This window comes from Trematomus bernacchii, unplaced genomic scaffold, assembly GCF_902827165.1.
Source record: "Trematomus bernacchii unplaced genomic scaffold, fTreBer1.1, whole genome shotgun sequence".
NCBI classification, from domain to species: Eukaryota; Metazoa; Chordata; class Actinopteri; order Perciformes; family Nototheniidae; genus Trematomus; species Trematomus bernacchii.
The window spans coordinates 6679974-6698958 of NW_022987564.1; the positions used below are offsets into that span (position 1 = coordinate 6679974).

At 40.3% G+C, this 18985-nt stretch overlaps 3 protein-coding genes across 6 annotated transcripts; 2 read left to right on the forward strand and 1 right to left on the reverse strand.

Moving 5' to 3' along the window:
- The first annotated feature begins 988 nt into the window (after nt 1-988).
- On the forward strand, nt 989-10625 carry LOC117478211 (catenin beta-1-like). Of its 3 annotated transcripts, none has more exons than XM_034125154.1 (17): nt 989-1184; nt 2173-2222; nt 2736-2945; nt 3039-3289; nt 3416-3654; nt 4734-4935; nt 5048-5192; nt 5324-5427; nt 5601-5735; nt 5885-6088; nt 6201-6359; nt 6458-6577; nt 7739-7889; nt 7986-8107; nt 8352-8412; nt 9375-9570; nt 9678-10625. In XM_034125154.1, the coding sequence occupies exons 2-16, from the start codon at nt 2210-2212 to the stop codon at nt 9563-9565; spliced, it is 2307 nt and encodes a 768-aa protein (XP_033981045.1). In that variant the 5' UTR covers nt 989-1184; nt 2173-2209; the 3' UTR covers nt 9566-9570; nt 9678-10625. The 3 variants fall into 3 exon arrangements, with proteins under 3 accessions (XP_033981045.1, XP_033981047.1, XP_033981046.1); XM_034125156.1 differs by lacking the exon at nt 989-1184 and adding an exon at nt 1482-1504; XM_034125155.1 differs by lacking the exon at nt 989-1184 and adding an exon at nt 1826-2067.
- Nucleotides 10626-11773: 1148 nt separating this feature from the next.
- On the reverse strand, nt 11774-12840 carry LOC117477750. Its single transcript, XM_034124491.1, has 3 exons — nt 12694-12840; nt 12510-12605; nt 11774-12403 (listed from the first exon to the last, which is right to left on the reverse strand). The coding sequence occupies exons 1-3, from the start codon at nt 12838-12840 to the stop codon at nt 11774-11776; spliced, it is 873 nt and encodes a 290-aa protein (XP_033980382.1).
- Nucleotides 12841-15716: 2876 nt separating this feature from the next.
- si:rp71-45k5.2 (uncharacterized protein LOC560783 homolog) lies at nt 15717-18485 on the forward strand. Of its 2 annotated transcripts, none has more exons than XM_034125158.1 (4): nt 15717-15964; nt 16662-16912; nt 17303-17398; nt 17479-18485. In XM_034125158.1, exons 2-4 carry the CDS (start codon nt 16766-16768, stop codon nt 18112-18114), a joined length of 879 nt encoding a protein of 292 aa, XP_033981049.1. In that variant the 5' UTR covers nt 15717-15964; nt 16662-16765; the 3' UTR covers nt 18115-18485. The 2 variants fall into 2 exon arrangements, with proteins under 2 accessions (XP_033981049.1, XP_033981048.1); XM_034125157.1 differs by lacking the exon at nt 15717-15964 and adding an exon at nt 16026-16062.
- Nucleotides 18486-18985: the final 500 nt, after the last annotated feature.

Sequence of the window (18985 nt, forward strand, 5' to 3'; positions counted from 1 at the left end):
ATTCACAACAATATAATTCCCTATGACACTGGACTTTGACCTTTTCTGTTCCATGGCATGAGTCAGACACATGCACATGCACTCCACTATTTGTGACACTCTTGAATGTTTTCCTTCAATATCAAGACATTTCCTTTTCATACAGCATTTGTAAGTGTGTGTATTTAATGCTAAAAAGCTGAGGTAGATGAACAACACTATGAATTTAAGAGAATCCTAAATATCAGACTATTGCTACATGGGCATTGAAATTTGATATCAGCTAGTTGTTAAAGAATTGCCTAAAACAGAGATGCACACAATTTTAATTAATATCAAGAATAAGCATATATCTTTTGGCCATAAAAAATAGCGTAGAGTTTTACTTTCCACCTTTAACCAGTTAGTGATGACTTAAACTCCGTTTGCTGTACAGTTCATGTCAACAAAAAACAACAATGGAGATAAGAGATCAAATGCCAATTACCCTACAGCACAGTATTATCTTACTGTGGTCATGTTTTTTTCTTATCAATGGGTTGATGTGTTATATGATCATATTATGGGTTTCAATCAGGTTTCAATAGAGAACTCAAATTCAATCATGACATGGTACATCTTTCAGCTTCCTTTTAACCACTGCAGTTTCTTAAATGCAAAAAAAAATTCCAGGTGCAAGTATGACAAACGTGATGTGTGACAATCACATTTAATGTTTGCAAAACTATAGGTTATTTAATTGGAAAAATGTGTGCTATAGTGCTGTGACGGTTTACTCCCTCAGCCTCTATCGTATCACAGCAGCTCATGAATCACATTCCATTCTAATGAATGCTCCTCGTCCTCACCGCCACTACACTATCACACATATTTCATTTAACTGAATGAAATCGATCAAATATGAAAAATTAGGTCTTCTCTTAACAAAACAAATATCAATATCTGTCAACGGCTGTTAAATAACAGTTTATTTAGCTAAAACTTTGTTTAAAAGGGCGCCCTATTTTTCCGAGTGCGGCAGAATATTTTTTTCCTCGCCATCTTGATGCTCGATCGCACAGGCGGAAGCAACATCTTCAGCGGAGCAACAGCGGGTGTGGTTCGGACTTCTACGGGTGGTTCACCTAGCAGCCCTTTTCCTATTTCCAGCCAAGAGAAAAGACAACATTTTCCCCAACAGAACCACGGAGAACCTCTCGACTCTGGTAAGGGTAGTACGCTTACTGCAGCTATTATAATATAATGGATTTACATCGCGGCAATGTTTGTTCACCAAAGAAAACCATCGTTGAACAGGGAGGGGGCTCCGGTGGGGTTTTCTGATTTGGCTGGCAGCACAGCAGGTTTTGTACGGTGGCGCTTGGATCTACTTTTCATACGTCCTGGCTAGCTAAGCTAATCAAACCAGAATAAAACATTGGGTTGGCTTGAAAGTCACGATTCAATTGTTGAGCCGACTTGTAACGAAAACTACTTAAAATACTACTGGTTGAGTCTCAGGATCAGACTGAACAATTTAGGCTTTGTAAGTAAGGACCTTAACTGTGTTTGTTTATGTTAGCTAGTTGGCTAACTAGTGGAGCAGTAAGCTACGCACGTTAAGGGAGCTAAGCGAGCTATCAAGGTAAGCTAGGCAACCTGTTAGCTAGGAATGGTGGTTAATACATGCTAGCACCTCGGTCTTAAGTTATATGCCCTTAAAACATGATTAGTGCATCCTGTACAGTTTGATGGGCTTATTTTTTTGGGTAGGTTGTTATGCTCCTAGTTAGACTCTGCACGAGAGGAGGAGTCATGGAAGTGATTGCGGGGCGGAGGGGTAGTTTCTCTCATTGGAAACCCAAGCTGCGAGGTCGGAACTTGGCCGTGGTAGGGGGAGGGGGAGAAATATGCCTTTGATGTTCTTTGCCGCTGAATGGTGAATTGTGTTCGTGCTGGCCTGGAAATACCCACTGCTTTGCTCTCTCGGCTGGAGGTGGAGGCTCGGCATTTCCCTTCCTAGCTACGTTAGCAAGGCAAACAAGCGTCTGAATCACAGGGAGCTGGTACAGGTAGCGCAGAAGACAGTGGTTTTACTCTTGAGACCACGTAAGAGAAACGCAAAAAACATTGGAGTTGGCTTTAGCTAACAGAAACTCAAGTTTGTTTGCGAGTTTTCTCATTTTCCCCTGTGTACTTTTTTCCTTTACGCAGACTTATCTGCTGTGCGGGCTGAGGGCAGGCAAGAACAATGGCTACCCAGTGTAAGTATAAAAACACTTTATTTCCTTTTAAGTACATCATGTGAACACTGCTCTTCATGTGTAGATGGGATGTTTTCTTACTGTACATAAATGCATGAATTACCTTGGAAGTCACTTACTCACCGTAAGCTAGGTGAGCACATGTCCCAGTATCCTGAGTTATTATAACTCGTCCTTTGTTACATCTGAGTTTCTTGTCTAGAAAAGTGTGGCCGGGGGATTGAGAGAGGAATTTGATGTTTTTCCCCATTTTGCCTCAACAGGATTCAAACTTTTTGGGCTCCACTCACTTTGTGTCCCTCTTTATTCTCATGGCAATTTAACTTTTTTAATTTCCATATCTCACCTCTGCATTTACTTAAGATTACACGTTTTGTAATTTATAAGATTACTAAAACCTTTTCAAGAACAATTGTGTTTAGCTCAAAGCTAAATAAACTAATTAAAAGTGTTAGAAAGTTAAGATAATTCTTCTCCTAATCTGTAATTCCCTGTGTTCCCCATTTTGTGTAGCTGATTTGATGGAGTTGGACATGGCAATGGGAGACAGCAAGGCTGCAGTGAGCCAGTGGCAGCAGCAGTCCTACCTGGACTCAGGAATTCAGTCTGGAGTAACAACCTCAGCTCCATCTCTGAGTGGCAAGGGAAACCCTGATGCCGAGGAGGATGATCCAGGTCTCTACGACTGGGAGTTCAACCAGCCCTTCACTCCTGAGCCTACAGGTATACAAGAAACATTTTCTCCTGCATCAATTGTATACATCTCTGATGTGCGAGACATTTCTATAGTTAATCGGCATATTGCATAACTTTCAGACATGGAGGGGTATGCCATGACCCGGGCCCAGCGCGTGCGTGCTGCCATGTTCCCTGAGACCTTGGAGGAGGGCATCCAGATCTCACCTACCCAGCTGGACGCTGCCCACCCCACAGCAGTGCAACGCCTGGCGGAGCCCTCTCAGATGCTGAAGCATGCTGTGGTCAACCTCATCAACTATCAAGATGATGCTGAGCTGGCCACTCGTGCCATCCCTGAGCTTACCAAACTGCTTAATGATGAGGACCAGGTATGTCTACCAATAAGTGATTATCACATTAACAAACACCTGTGGTATCATTAAAGTCATTGGCAATGCAGTATACATCCCCTACTTTTCCATGCTTCCCTAACCCAAAACAAATCTATTTCCCAGGTTGTCGTGAACAAAGCAGCTGTGATGGTGCATCAGTTGTCAAAGAAGGAGGCATCGCGCCACGCCCTGATGCGCTCGCCACAAATGGTTTCGGCCGTTGTACGTGCTATGCAGAACACTGGGGATGTGGAGACAGCTCGCTGCTCTGCTGGCACCTTACACAACCTTTCCCACCATCGTGAGGGGCTCCTCGCAATCTTCAAGTCTGGAGGCATTCCTGCTCTTGTTAAGATGCTTGGGTAAGAAATAGTGGAGCTCTACAGCACTGAAACCGGCCTAATGGTTCTAATGCTAGCAACAATAATGCAAAAAGCTGTTTTGAGTAGTTTGTATTAGTTGTCTGCCTAAAAGAGTAGCTACTTTTGTGTTGACTTTCTTTGCCGCTAAAGTTATTGTTGTACAATACTGGGCTTTATCAGTGATTTTGTAAATCACAAGATAGTCTTTAAACTTTTTACAGCCTATTGACGCTGTCCCTTTGCCAACTCATTGGCAAGGCATGCTGGTTTTAGACTTAAATATATGCAGCAGACTGATAAACGTACATTTGTTCATTTTGTGTCTCAAACACCCCTTAGCGGCCCCCTTTCTTTTCTCTAACTCCTCCTCTTGTTAATGCTGGACACAAAGAAAAATGTAACATCTATAAGCCTATCAATCATCATTAAGCACACAAGTCATCTGCAAATAAAAACAGACTGTCTTAAAAGTAAAGCCTTCAAATGGCTGCATCAGCCTGATTGGCCAACCATAACCTGCACACTACAACACATTGAAAACTGTTAGGTCGTCTTCCTCCTTTTACTTTACTCTTCGTAAATGCCCTTTGTTCTACCTCAATGAAAAGCCAAACACACACTGGCTAGCTATTCTGCTGGCTGGCAAGTTGCAACCTGTTGGATGTCCCGTGTGTCTTTGAATTTGCAGCTGGAATCATATTACCACATTTACCACCACAAACGTAGGATGAAAGAGTAGCTTGAGATGATGAACTACCTGATTATACTAGACTACAAAGGGGGTTATCACAAAATACATTTGACTGCAGATCCAAAAATGTGTTCAATATTTTAAATTGTTCCTCGAATGTTGTATTATTTGGCCAGATGTGAACAGTACTGAAAACTGTGTCTCAAGGAACTCAATTTCGTTTTTGCAATATGTAGAAAAGGTCTCCCAGGGACTAGATTTATTAAGATAACATATTCCAATATGTCCAACACTTGTAGTTTATTAAATAATTTGTGTGATAACTGTTTTATCTGCAACACTAGATTTGCACTGTTGTCTGACTAAACTTTTTGTTTACATTTTCCAGCTCGCCAGTGGACAGTGTGTTGTTCTACGCCATCACCACTCTCCACAACCTGTTGTTGCACCAGGAAGGAGCAAAGATGGCAGTGCGTCTGGCTGGAGGTCTGCAGAAGATGGTGGCCCTGTTGGCTAACACCAACGTCAAGTTCCTGGCAATCACTACTGACTGCCTGCAGATCCTTGCATATGGCAACCAGGAAAGCAAGGTATTGAGAGATTGATACTATCCCGGTTTAAAAGCCCTTGATGTCTCTAGTGATGCCACTTGGCTGGCAGTAGGTTGTAGCATTACTAAACATGAACCTGTCTTTGTTTTAGCTGATCATTCTGGCCAGCGGTGGTCCCCAGGCTCTGGTTAACATCATGAGGACCTTCACATACGAGAAGCTGCTGTGGACCACAAGCAGAGTGCTCAAGGTGCTCTCTGTCTGCTCCAGCAACAAGCCTGCCATCGTCGAGGCTGGTATGTACAAAAATGAAATGGATTGTCAAAACATTGAAAAATAGTTTAGGTCCTTGTCTACATTTTGGTTTGCTTCTGAAGTGAAATTATTCTGATGGAATGAATGTATTTGCTGTGGCGTGTGTGTGTAGGAGGCATGCAGGCCTTGGGGCTTCACCTGACAGACCCTAGCCAGCGCCTGGTGCAGAACTGCCTCTGGACTCTGAGGAATCTGTCAGATGCCGCCACTAAACAGGTACAACACACTCTCAATAATCACTAATGCCATCTTCTATTGAGCCCCCAGGTTCTATTTTAAGATCCAACAGAAGCAGTGTGTTAAATGCTCAAAACAAACTGCTAACCTATTTAGGATGTTCCCATTCCTCTCCTCATTTGTTTTTGTTGACTTGTCCCCTGCTCTCTCAGGAGGGAATGGAGGGTCTCCTGGGGACCCTGGTCCAGCTGCTGGGCAGTGATGACATCAATGTAGTGACATGTGCCGCCGGCATCCTCTCCAATCTGACCTGCAACAACTATAGTAACAAACTCATGGTCTGCCAGGTATGTAATGTACAGACGAGCTTTGAACACAGCTATGTATCTCTCTGGAATTTAGATGGTGTATTCGGCTTTAACTTCTTTGTCGGCAGCCTTGTTTTTGTAATGATGCAATATTATGTCGCTTGCTGATTGATCTCATCTCATGTCAGGTTGGAGGCATTGAGGCTCTGGTGCGAACAGTGCTTAGGGCCGGCGACAGAGAGGACATCACAGAGCCCGCCGTCTGTGCCCTGCGTCACCTGACCTCCCGCCACCAGGATGCTGAGATGGCCCAGAATGCCGTGCGCCTGCATTACGGCCTGCCTGTGGTGGTCAAACTTCTGCACCCTCCTTCCCACTGGCCACTAATCAAGGTCACTAGCCACCTTGTTATCTCTGCATCTACTCATTTTTCATACTTTCAGATCAACCTTTCCTAATAGGACATCAATTAACTCAAATATCTTACATTTCCCCCCTCTTTAGGCCACAGTTGGTCTGATCCGTAACCTGGCTCTTTGCCCAGCCAACCACAGCGCTCTGCGGGAGCAGGGCGCCATCCCCCGATTGGTCCAACTGCTGGTCAGGGCTCACCAGGACACCCAGAGGCGCACAAGCATGGGAGGAAACCAGCAGCAGTTTGTGGTGTGTAACCAAGCCAACAATCCTTCAAGCTTTCTGTACTTAAAATCTATATTTTTTGTGTATTTAACGTGCCTTTTCCCCCACTCAAACAAATAAAGGAGGGTGTGCGTATGGAGGAAATAGTGGAAGGATGCACAGGCGCTCTGCACATCCTGGCCCGGGATGTCCACAACAGAATTGTCATCAGAGGGCTCAACACCATTCCACTCTTTGTCCAGGTGAACCTTGAACTCCTGATCTCACTATCATGCATGCAAATTAGTCGCTTTTCGGCGCCTCCCGCTTTTTTAACGCTGATTTGGGTGACTTGTGTAATTCGTGGAGAACCGACAAGTTTTTGTTTTGGGTTTTTGAGCGTAACGAGTCATCACGTGGTATAGTGCTGACTGAGAGTACCGGAATGCCGCTCCAGCACTTCAAATATTGCAGTACCCATAAGGAGCCGTTCACATGCCGCAGTTTTTGCGTGGCTGTGTCTTTAGTTGTAAGCCCAGTGGCGATCTGTTGTTATTAGCATCTGGTTAGCTAGCTATGCTAACGAATATAAAGAGCTTTTTCTACAACCAGGTGGAAGAGAGCTCTCTCCTGACAGACTGAGGGGCTCAAATAACCTCAGCTCAGTGAGGTTAAGGCATACCTTGATATGATCATTATAGTTATAAAAAAATAAGAGACTAAATGAAAAACGGGTATAAAATACTATGACAGTAACAACAAAGTTGATTTGTAAAATATCCATAAAGAAAAAAATCTGCTTACAGTTCTGTTTCATATGGGTGTTGAGAGATATATCCATAGATCTCTTAATTTTGCTCTCAAAGTGCACCAGATTGATGCTTTTAACTTCAACATTTAAAAAATAATAATTTGCACAGCATGAAAGAAAGGCGAAATGAATGGGCTGTGATTTTAGTTTTTTTTAAGCAGAGGTTGCATTCAATAATTTGTACGGCCCTCGGAGGATGTTGTAAAAATTGAAATGGCCCTTGAGAGGAAAAAGGTTCCCCACCCCTGCTGTAAATAATAATAAAAACCCTTGATTTATAACTTAACATCTCTGTCTCCTATTGATCTGAGTATATTATAAAGAATAGCCAGTTAATTGAAGCATTATAGCACAGGCCTTTGTCAGGTGGTGTATTACGCAGTTTTTTTTCTGCTTCAAATAGTTCTCTCTTTTTTCACCATACGTGTGTTTGCATCCCTGCACTATAGCCAACACTGACTATCCCACAGCCATGCACATGTCTTTGTTTAGAAAAGGCAATCGGTTAACTGGCAACTTTGGTTCTCTAATCCCTTTACGCTTATTATTATTTGTCAACGTTCCTTTCTTTATCAAAACTCTTATCCTTCGATGTGCTGTTCCCCGTCTCCAGCTGCTGTATTCTCCAGTGGAGAACATCCAGCGCGTGGCAGCAGGTGTGCTGTGTGAACTGGCTCAGGATAAGGAAGCTGCTGAGGCCATTGAAGCTGAAGGAGCCACTGCCCCCCTCACTGAGCTGCTGCACTCTCGTAATGAGGGTGTTGGTGAGTAAACAAGCTGTGCTCACATTTCTGATCAGTCTGTGAACTTGTGTATCCTCGGTGTACCTGACTTGTGTTGCCGTGCTTTGTCTCCTGTAGCTACCTATGCTGCAGCTGTCCTGTTCCGCATGTCTGAGGACAAACCCCAGGACTACAAGAAGCGTCTGTCAGTGGAGCTGACCAGCTCTTTGTTCAGAACCGAGCCCATGGCCTGGAACGAGGTACACGCATGCGCACACATACATTGCAAATGAAACAAATCTGTTATGATCAGGGACAACATAGTCTTCTTAACAGGTTTAAGTAACTAACACTGCTTTAATGCTATATACACTAATGTTAGACTGTACTTTTGCATACTGTATACAATTAGTAAAGCGCTATAGTATTGGAACAAAGGCATCCATTTTCCTCTGTCGGCTGGCTTGTGTCGTGCTTTACTCATCACTGATTTGCCTTTTATAGACTGGAGACCTGGGACTGGATATGGGAGCTCAGGGAGACCCTCTGGCTTATCGGCAGGATGGTGAGTGCCTGTGTTTTCTCAAATGAAATCCCCCCCTCTCGGTTTCTCGCCTCTTATTTCATCACGCTTTGGTTTATGTAACTAGATTTTGAAAAGCATCTGATTTGTCGTTTGTATCGAAATAATAGATTTTTTTTTTTAATTGTATTGAATAGCGTTCTTTTAAAAAAATACATATAGATAAACTTGAATGTCATGCATTACTTTTACTTATTTGAATATGTTGCCTTGCTTACAGTATTGCAGTTTATTAAAGCATAACCCTTCATATAGGCCTGTCAAGATAATTAATTTTGTTGGACGATACATTTTCCCGGAAATTATTGCGATAAACGATAATATTGTCGACACAGTTGTAAGACCATTTTAGACCACTGACATAATGGTGATAATAATAATAATAATTCAAGTACTTTCTTTTTTTATTGAACATTCAAATGAAATTGAAAATGAAATGTGAAATATTTATATGTAATAAATTGTATGTAATAAATAAAACAAATTAATTAAATTATAAAAAAAATATTAAATAAATCACACACAACCCAAACAGTAAATTAAATAGACTCAGGCTGGAAAACAGAGCTCTCTTGTGGCCAAAACACGCAATTGCATTTGTGAAAAGGCAGTAGTAAAACGTTTTTTGCAGCGCACCGGGTCGGTAGAGTGTCCGGCAGCGCGCCTGGCCGGCAGCCGCAGCGCACCTGGCTAAAATGCTGGTTACATCCTTATGTAAACACACACGCATGTAAACGGCAATTTATCGAGGTCAGAAAAGTTATCGAGTTCATTTTTATTTATCGTACGATAAGTCAATTAATTGCTTATCTCGACAGGCCTACCTTCATATCATAATGGGTATCATTTTACATATTGCGTGTCTTTGTTTGTTCCGAATAATATTTTAGTGTTTGGAACCGTTTGCACCACTTTTAATACAAAAATAATTGTGTTTTTTCCAGATGGAGCCTACCGGGCCTACCCATCAGCCTACGGCCAGGACTCCCTTCTGGACCCCATGATGGAAGGGGCTGACTACCACACCGACACTCTGCCCGACCTGGGCCATCACACTGACCCTCTGCCAGACCTCGGCCACTCCCAGGACCTGATGGACAGCAACCAGCTGGCCTGGTTTGACACCGACCTGTAGGATTGGTAAGCCATAATGCCACTGCAGAAAATATAACTTTCCATGTCACAGTATCAGAAATAATGATCTAAAAAGCAACTAACTGAAAATGTTGTCCTGTGCTCTTTTGCAGTTGTGTGCTGAGGGAACCTGCATTGTCTGAAGCAGCATTATGATTGGCCTGTAGAGTTGTTGAAGGTAAAGAGAAGAATAAGAGGTCTTGGAAAGTGCCTGACACAAAAAGAACAAAGAAGATGGTTGCCATGGGAGTGTTTAAGCAAGTTGATGTGGGGGAAATGAAAGGGTTAAGTATCAGAGAGAGGTGGAATCACACAATGGAGGTCTTGGAGCAGGTTACCTATATGGATGAGTGCACATGAGGTGGATCTTAAAGTTTGAAACACATGTTTTAGCCTTGCCTGTATTCTTATCAGTTCTTGTTTCTATTTTTCTTATTCTATTTTTTTATTTCTTTTTGTATTACTCATTCTCTGTTATGGTACTGACCCAGCTTGCCTTCGCACTAGCCATCTTCATTTTCTCTTCAATGCTAATCATTTGTAATTTCTTTTCTTTTTTTTAAACGTATATTACATGTAGTGTTAAGTTATAGTGATATTATACAATGTTCCTTTGGTTTATGGCCGAATGTGTAGAACACTAATAACCAGATGACTTGTACCCTGACTTAAAGTGTAACATTGTGTAGTTTTTTTTAAATAATAATCTCAAAAATGGAGAGTTATGCATTCTTAATATGTGCTTGTTAAAGCATAAAATATTTCAGTGTCACAAATGTTCTAAAGAGGGAGATGGGTAAAATTGAGGGTGGGTTGGGGATAAATCTAGAGACAAGTGTTTTATATACAGTATCACTGGTAGGTTATCAACTATTTTGTATGCTATCATTGGATGTCTGATAGAAAAGTCTTTAATGCTATCATTGGTGGTCTAATAAAACCCAGTTTTATGTGCTATCAAGGGTAGCTAGGTTGATGAACCAGTTGTAGTCCTGCTGTGCTTATTTTGGAGACGAGGTTGTGACACGGCTGAACAATAAAATGGCATTTTATTTCATATAGTCTCTGTCCTGTCGTCTGTCCTTCCATGTGATGTTGTGATAGACTTCCAGCCTTTTTTAAAACGTTTACAGTTTATAAAGTTCAAATTTTTGTCTATGGGTGCCATTTTAACTTCATCTGTACCCTCGGCATTTGAATCAAGACAGAATTTGGGCAATCTGGCGCATGTAGCAAACTACACGCGTTTAAAATGAGGCAAAAATGGCCCAAGGCCTTAAAGAAAATCCTAATGGCTTTAATGCTAAATATTTACTTTCTTTTTTTGAACAAAATGGAAATTGTGGACTGCATTCAGAGCTAATACAACCACCTGAGTTTCGGTTTGAGTGTAAAGAGAATTTATCTTTTCATGTTGTGCAATTCATCATGTGGCAAGTTCTGTTTTTTCTGAGATGTTTTTAGAGCAGAAAATGTGGACAAAAGATATTAATAGAGGAAAAAAATAGGCATCACACATTAAGCAACAAAAAAGTTGTTTTGATTGTCAAGGGGGATGGAGAATACAAATACAGCTAGATGCTGAAAGGCTGTCTGACGAGCCGAGAACCATTTCAGTGTATAATATGCCAAAAGACAATCTGATTCCTGTCAGTTTCTCAACAAAAACTAATGATATTATGTAATGTATTCCCCCCCACCCCATTAATGCACCTCCAGTCATGTATCCAATGATCAGGCCAACGGTTTATGAAAAGGAACTACATCTGAACTATAAACAAACAAGACTATTTATTAAGAATGTGTTCAATCCAAATGTATACATATATCACAATAAACCTCCAGGTCTATATGAACGTGTGTGTGTCACTACATTCCAATTCAGTGTTTTAGAGGAAACCAAATACATATTTAATATAATGCAAAATCAGTCTGTCCCTCCACAAAGAAAGCTCAAAAGAGACAACTGATAAATGAGGTGATAATCACTGGAATGTGGGTCACTAAAGTGAACAAAGATGCTTTTAAGTGGAGAGTATTTGAAAACATGTCGGTGATTTTCACCTCATCTGAACCACTATGTTATTAAAGGGAACAAAGGTGCCACTCTGACACGCAGTCAACGTATGAAATCATGTTGTGTCGACACATTACAAAATACCTTTATAATTACTGTACTTGAGCTGATATCTGTATTTGTTTGTTTTTTTTACGGATAAAGACCGAGAGCATCCTGGGTAAAAGTGGGTACAGAGTAAGTGATGTAGCTGCTGTGAGGGCTGGAGAAATAAGGAGCAGCTCTGGCTCTTGTGTACACAGGGAATGAGGACTCCGTGCACAAATGCATCCTGATGGGCTTAGCAGCTCCGCTAGCAGTGAGTCCACAGTGTGTGCTGCCCCCTGTTGAGCAGATTTGGGAACTTCCAGCTGAAGTCTGAAGGAGGAGAGGCTCCTCAGATTCCCAGCTGAAGCTATTCTTATTCCAAACTCTTTGTATGGAGCGTCGCTGCTGATAATCCACTTTGAGCGGCACACTGGACAGAGGAGAAGCTCTGGAGGCCCGAGCAGAGGGACTGTCTCTCTTCAGGAGGGATTCAATCGAGAAAGGACTGCTGAACTTCACCTCACATCTGATCTGAACCCCTCTGCAGGCTGCAGGCTCAGGAGAGGTTGAGCAGTTCCTCGATGCTCTGCTCAGGTTCTCCCTTTCCACTTTGGAGGCCAACTCTGGGAAGAGCTGCAGGATAACTTTGAAGTGACGACGCACCATCTTTGCTGTGATCTGACCAGAGTCCAGTTTCCAGTAGTTCTTCCTTATGAGATCTGGGACACCTGGAATCTGGAAAAATACAACACAGGGTTTATAGATAGAGCTTAAGTTGTTTAATAAGGAACATTTCCATGTTCCATGATCCAACATCAGAAGTTTTGGAAAGAAAACTTACCTTGACAAAACATTTGTTGTTTGATAAACAAACTCTGATGTTGTTCTCAATAGTCACTATGTCATCAGGGATTAATGGTGCCAGTCTGTCCATCAACTACAAAAAAAGTTGAAATGAACTTACAATCAAAACATGTTTAACACGACACTTTTTAATAATTGCAAATGTGTTGACCCTTTCTTACCTGAGTAAAGGTGAGCATCTTGCCAGGAGCGTCCTGCAGGATGACAGCGATCTTGGCCAGGTAGGTGGTGCTCTTCCTGAACAGACCTCGCTGAGAGCTGCTGGCTGGACTGGAGAGAAATCCAAACTTCTTAGGCCTGGTCTGCATTTTTTTTTTTAAGAAGAGTTAGGTCCCAAAATAAAGATTTATGTGAGAGAATCAGAGGAGTCAGGAACACACAGAGGGGATTTCACAGTCTCACTGAGAACAGATATGACCAAAGGTGGTCAGCTCTGGATATAAGTCCTGTTGGGACAATAGGACATCAGAGGGTGTATACTGGATGTTAATGAGAACCCTTTGAAAGTTAGATGAGCCATTAATGCTGGAGGTGGAGCCAGTTAACACAGAAAAGGTTTCAGTATGTATATTTTGTCCTGTTCAAAAGGAGTCATTTACTGATATTCAAACATCAAGGATTTGATTTATTTTCAATACGTTGATTATAGTCAGTCAGCCAGGGTTTTATGCACCCTGTGTTTGCCAGTGAACTCAATTTGAAAAAGGTCTTATTCACATTATTTCAAAAGGGTTATTATAGTAAACTGTACCTGAAACTAATAGGAAACATAATAAAATTAAAATAAACAGCAGATGTAAGGGGCATTCCTAAACTGTTCTCTACTCTTGTTTTTTGTATGTGCATGTAGCAACACATTTTGAGATATTTTTCCTAGCCCTAACAACAACTAAAAACAGTATTTTAAAACTACCCACTTACTGAAACTAACAAAAACTAGCACACACTTGACTAAAATTAAGCTTACATTTTTTTTAAAAGGCAAAGCTAAATGTATATGAAGTCCATTTGAAAAAATATATTATAACCTTCATTCTATACAGGTACATTTTAAAGTTGCTTTTATTTTACCAAGAAGTAAACCTCTCTGTCTAAGAATTGAGCCAGAAAGCATTTAAATATATGTGTGGCAAGCTCACCATTGTCCTTATCAGTTTCATAAGGATTAAAAACAGACTCAGTTTCTGTATCATGACACAGTTTGTAATCATTCTCGGAAAAGTAAAGATGGCTTTGGGTCCTGGCAAAATGTTGGGTACTCTTTATCAGAAACTGGCTACTTACACAGTCTAATATTACTCTTTTATCCAAACAAGAAAAGGTTCAGGTCAGCAAAAGCTATTTTTAATAGACTAAGCTATTCATTTATCAACTCGTATCTTTCCCTTTCTCTAAAATTGAGAGGTTCTGGAAAAATACATAATAAATATTTAGTAGATTAAACTCCTGTGTCCACTCACAAACAAGTAGACCACTCCCAGACAACGGCTGTAATAATAAGCATTGGAATGTAACAGTTGAAATGGCTGTATTCATCAAACACAATGGTATTGAGGCTGTACGTCTGTCTCACTTTCCAGTGATTTACGCCTCGTCGAGATTCATTCACATTCGGTTCACCTGAGAGAATAGCAGAGTATTTCACTTACACACAGTAAACACGCTTTAAATCCAAACCAATCCAACTTTCATTTATATAGTACATCTAAAAACAACAGAGTTGACCAAGGTGCTGTACATCAATAAATATATTAAAAAGCAGCATACATACATTTAAAGGACACCGTTTGAGTTTTTTTTGTATAGAGATAATAGTGTTCATTGCCCTCTTCTTGTAATTCTTCAAATTCTTTAACACTAAATGTAAATAATATCCTACTTTTGTATTGTTTTAGCTGTAATTTGGCCCTTCAATAGTGTTTTATTTTTCAGATAGTTTACAGATTTGTATCTTCACGGTCGACTTTTATGTTTTCACTTTTTTAGCTCTGTTTTATCTTCTATTTTGAGATGTTTACATACATCTCTAATTATGCAATACTCTGATTTACATGCTGCTGCAATGAAAACATTTCCCAATTTGGGATTCATAAAGTATATCTTATCTTAATGTGAAAGAGACTGAAATTAATCAAGTGTAATCTTTTTGTATGTTACCTTAAATTAGACATACTTCATTTCTTACTAATATACGTCAACGTTCTGTACTTGATAAACGTATCATGCCTGATTTCATAACCACAGAGTTGTTTTTCTAGACAGAACATGTCCACCCTTTTATTAACATGTGAATAACTAATAGCTAATATAATGGTTAAACATTGTTTTTGTTTTTTAAGGAGTTACCTTTATTTCTATGAATAGGACTACACCTCAAACACACCTTATTCTTTTATACGACTATAAACACTGATGTCTCCTGCACGCACATTAATTTTCTTTTTCCGAGCCCCACCCTCCACCCATATTGTCTCTCCATCCATTCACACAGGCTTCTCTGAACGCCCCACGGCTGCCATTCTCAGTATTACTAATTTGCAATTTAGTTGAGGGTATACTGTACAAGTTTTAAAAAATAACCACAAACTTTTTAGAGACTGCAGTTGCGATATGTTTCACAATATTGGACGGATTGATCATTTCCCCATCATTCTTCTCATTATCATTAAAAGATATTAAAATGCTGTGATTTTTTTAAAGGAACTGTACAACAGCTAACTTTTTTTAAGTCTGTAAAATATGACTTGTAGGCCTGGATATAGCACCACTTCATTCAAAATGTTATTTTAACACACACACACACATTTAACACACACTTTTAACAAATATTGTGCTTCAAGCTATCTAAATATTGTACAAGTCCATTTTGCAATTCCATGAATTGAACAGCCCTAGTTGAGGGTGTGGTCCTAAATTACATGGGCAGTCTGACTCATGATTACTAAGGTTACAGTGACATTTTATTTATAATTATTTAACAACTTTTCCAAGTAAAACCCTCTAAATCTGATTTTACCCTTCAGGATTATTCAGACATCTTTCTTAAACTGCTACTTGTAACAGATCCCAAAGCAGCAGAGTCACACAGATTCAATCACACAAAAGTGAAATCAGCTGCTTAATGGTTTGGTCAACTGCAGCCTCAGTCAGAATCAACTTCAAAACTTGTTCTTTAAATCATTCAGCCCAGCTAATGGGTGCATGCAAGTGAATGGGGATCACTGATGTAAATCACCTTCGTCATTACATTGGACAAAGGGATATAGGCTTGACTTTGAAGGAGTGATGAGGGATGTGCAAACTGCAAGAATGTTATGAGATTGCTCATTGGAATGTCATTATCACCCAGCTGTGTATTGTGTTTTCTCACAGCAGCTATTGAGAGGCTCCAGACAACATCTTTATGGCGTCTCTGAGAACGTAACAAACAAGGTTGGACAAATTATAGGATGGAACCTTGTAGTTTGAGTTAATGTAATAATTATCACAGACTAGTGAGTCGCTGCTCCACTGAGAGACACAACTTCACTGTGAGTATACCGACAACTACCCCAACAAACATTGATTTACTGTGAATTCACTTTATATTATTTTAATATTAACTGTTGAAATATATTCCAGTTTTTATTTTTAATGATTTTATTAATCATTTAAAATGGTAATAAGATATGTTGGCTTATTTTAAGTAAGAAAAAGCTTAAAATGTAGACCACATTTTGTACATAGTAGTTGTATCATTGTTTAGTAGTTTAGTTTGTTGATATATTGTTGCTTGGGTTGTGCTTCTGTATACTGTACATTGCTTTAGCCAAAAGCTTCTTTCAATTTAATACATTTAAATGTATGATGTGTTACTTTTTGAATGAAACTTTTAAAGTAAAGTCTTATTCATTTGTATATTCTGTTTGGATTATTGGACTTCTATAACCTTTATTTAAAGTCTGAAAATGTAACTGTTCATGAACAAAGAGGCAGATCAGGACCTCCATATAGACATGCTGATGACCCTTTGGAAATGGACTTTTACTGAAACCACTGGCTCCACCTCCAACATTAATGGCTCATCTACTTTTCAAAAGGTTTCATTAACCTGTAGTGCACACCCTCTAATGTCCTATTGTCCCAACAGGATTTATATCCAGAGCTGACCACCTCCCATCCACAACTGTTCTCAGTGAGGCTGTGAAAACACCACAGTCTGTTCCTGACTCCTCTGATTCTCCAACAAACAAGATGCAGACCAGGCCTGAGAAGTTTGGATCTCTCTCCAGTCCAGCCAGCAGCTCTCAGCGAGGTCTGTTCAGGAAGAGTACCACCTACCTGGCCAAGATCGCTGTCATCCTGCAGGACGTTCCTGGCAAGATGCTCACCTTTACTCGGGTAAGAAAGGGTCAACACATTTGCAATGAATTTAAGTAACACTATTTCATTGTAAAGTATTTAATTTTACATTCTGTTCTTGTTTTTCTTATTCTACAAGTGTATATAGACTCCTGCATTTACTTTGCCACTTACAACATTCTCAGCAACATTTAGCTTATTTTATTTTGTACATTTAATATAGTTTACCTGCACTATTTTATTCTGTTTTCTTGTTGCACTATATTTATTGTTTTTTAGATTTGTTTTATTTCTTTTTATATATTAATGTTTCATTAATGGAGCCTGGGATTTAATATTATAGTAGCTACTGGACAATGAATCCTTTGAATCTTTGAATGTGAAACACATGTTTCGATTCTAAACTTAATCTCAATTTGATTGTTCTAGTTGATGGACAGACTGGCCCCATTAATCTCTGACGACAAAAGATCTGTTGAGAACAACATCAGAGTTTGTCTATCAACAAACAAATGTTTTGTCAAGGTAAGCTTTCATTTCAGATCTTCGCAAATTAACCTCCTTTTAGTATTTGATGTAACAATTAACCCTTGTATTTTTTTCAGATTCCAGTTGTCCCAGATTCTATAGACAGTAAGAGGAACTACTGGAAACTGGACTCTGGTCAGATCACAGCAAAGATGGCGCGTCGTCACTTCAAAGGAATCCTGCAGCTCTTCCCAGAGTTGGCCTCCAAAGTGGAGACGGAGAACCTGAGCAGAGCATCGAGGAACTGCTCAGCTGTCCCCTCTCCTGAACCTGCAGCCTGCAGAGGGGTTCAGATCAGATGTGAGGTGAAGTTCAGCAGTCCTTTCTCTATTGAATCCCTCCTGAAGAGAGACAGTCCCTCTGCTCGGGCCTCCAGAGCTTCTCCTCTGTCCAGTGTGCCGCTCAAAGTGGATTATCAGCAGCGACGCTCCATACACAAAATTTGGAATAAGAAGAGCTTCAGCTGGGACTCTGAAGAGCCTCTCTTCCTTCAGGCTTCACCTGGAAGTTCCCCAATCTGCTCAACAGGGGGCAGCACACACTGTGGACTCACTGCTAGCGGAGCTGCTAAGCCCATCAGGATGCATGTGTGCACGGAGTCCTCATTCCCTGTGTACACAAGAGCCAGAGCTGCTCCTTATTTCTCCAGCCCTCACAGCAGCTACATCACTTACTCTGTACCCACTTTTACCCAGGATGCTCTCCGGTTATGAAAAAAAGTTTTACTTTTTCTATGTTATTCGTTTTTGAGTGGACCATACACTTCAGAGAGACTTTTATTTAAAACCAGGCACACTTTCAAAACACACAAGGACTGGTAATGGCCTTGTGTCTATTTTCCTTTTATTTGTGGCTGTATTTTATTCATGACTCGTGGTTAAGCTCCTGAGGCCTTGCTGGATTACTGGACTGGGAAATGGTAACTGGGAAATGTTTACATAATATTTTTGGGTTTGAGGTCAGCATCTGGCCTCAAGAGGGCAGTATGATATTTCAAAGTTTAGCTCGCTCGTGATCCACAAATGTCAACACACCCTTGTACAAAACTCTGAACAATTAAAGGTGTTTGTTTACTATTCTGGTACATCATTTGTTGATTTTTCACATGTTTTTTTTAATTCTGTAATTCGACTAAACTCACCTGAAAGGTATATAGGTCATGCAGTGCTGAGTGTAAAGAGAGTACAACATATAAGGCACTCCCTGAATAACCAAACAACAGACCATACAAAAAAGTTGGGAAATTTGAACTTTACAACCCTGAAGCGGCAGTCACCCTTTAAGTCCTTGACATTGCGTTGAGTTGACTGACCACTCTGGCAAGGTTAAGGTGAGCAAATATGGAATGGATAAAATCTGTTTGCGTTTCTATTTGCAGTACATCTGCACTGCAATGTAGATTGTCTGAACTATAACCTACTTAGTCAGGTTTAGACTTATTTTACAGGAACAAAATAGTTTTTGGCATGAGCATCAAATACTCAGTGGACTGTGTGAGGTGGAATCGCATTATTGGACCACTGAGCCGTAGAGGATCTAGTCAGGAAACAAAGGCCCAGAGTCAGGGATTAGCTAAATAAGACA

What these genes read in the sequence shown, in the direction of transcription:
- LOC117478211 (XM_034125154.1), top strand. An exon ending in CCCACTGGCCACTAATCAAG is followed by an intron (nt 6,089 to 6,200) that starts GTCACTAGCCAC and finishes CCCCCTCTTTAG; the next exon opens with GCCACAGTTGGTCTGATCCG. An exon ending in CCATTCCACTCTTTGTCCAG is followed by an intron (nt 6,578 to 7,738) that starts GTGAACCTTGAA and finishes CCCCGTCTCCAG; the next exon opens with CTGCTGTATTCTCCAGTGGA.
- LOC117477750 (XM_034124491.1), bottom strand. Translation starts at nt 12,840, where the DNA reads ATGCAGACCAGGCCTAAGAAGTTTGGATTTCTCTCCAGTCCAGCCAGC. An exon ending in AGATGCTCACCTTTACTCAG is followed by an intron (nt 12,606 to 12,693) that starts GTAAGAAAGGGT and finishes CTTTTTTTGTAG; the next exon opens with TTGATGGACAGACTGGCACC. An exon ending in ACAACAAATGTTTTGTCAAG is followed by an intron (nt 12,404 to 12,509) that starts GTAAGTTTTCTT and finishes GTATTTTTCCAG; the next exon opens with ATTCCAGGTGTCCCAGATCT.
- si:rp71-45k5.2 (XM_034125158.1), top strand. Translation starts at nt 16,766, where the DNA reads ATGCAGACCAGGCCTGAGAAGTTTGGATCTCTCTCCAGTCCAGCCAGC. An exon ending in AGATGCTCACCTTTACTCGG is followed by an intron (nt 16,913 to 17,302) that starts GTAAGAAAGGGT and finishes TGATTGTTCTAG; the next exon opens with TTGATGGACAGACTGGCCCC. An exon ending in CAAACAAATGTTTTGTCAAG is followed by an intron (nt 17,399 to 17,478) that starts GTAAGCTTTCAT and finishes TATTTTTTTCAG; the next exon opens with ATTCCAGTTGTCCCAGATTC.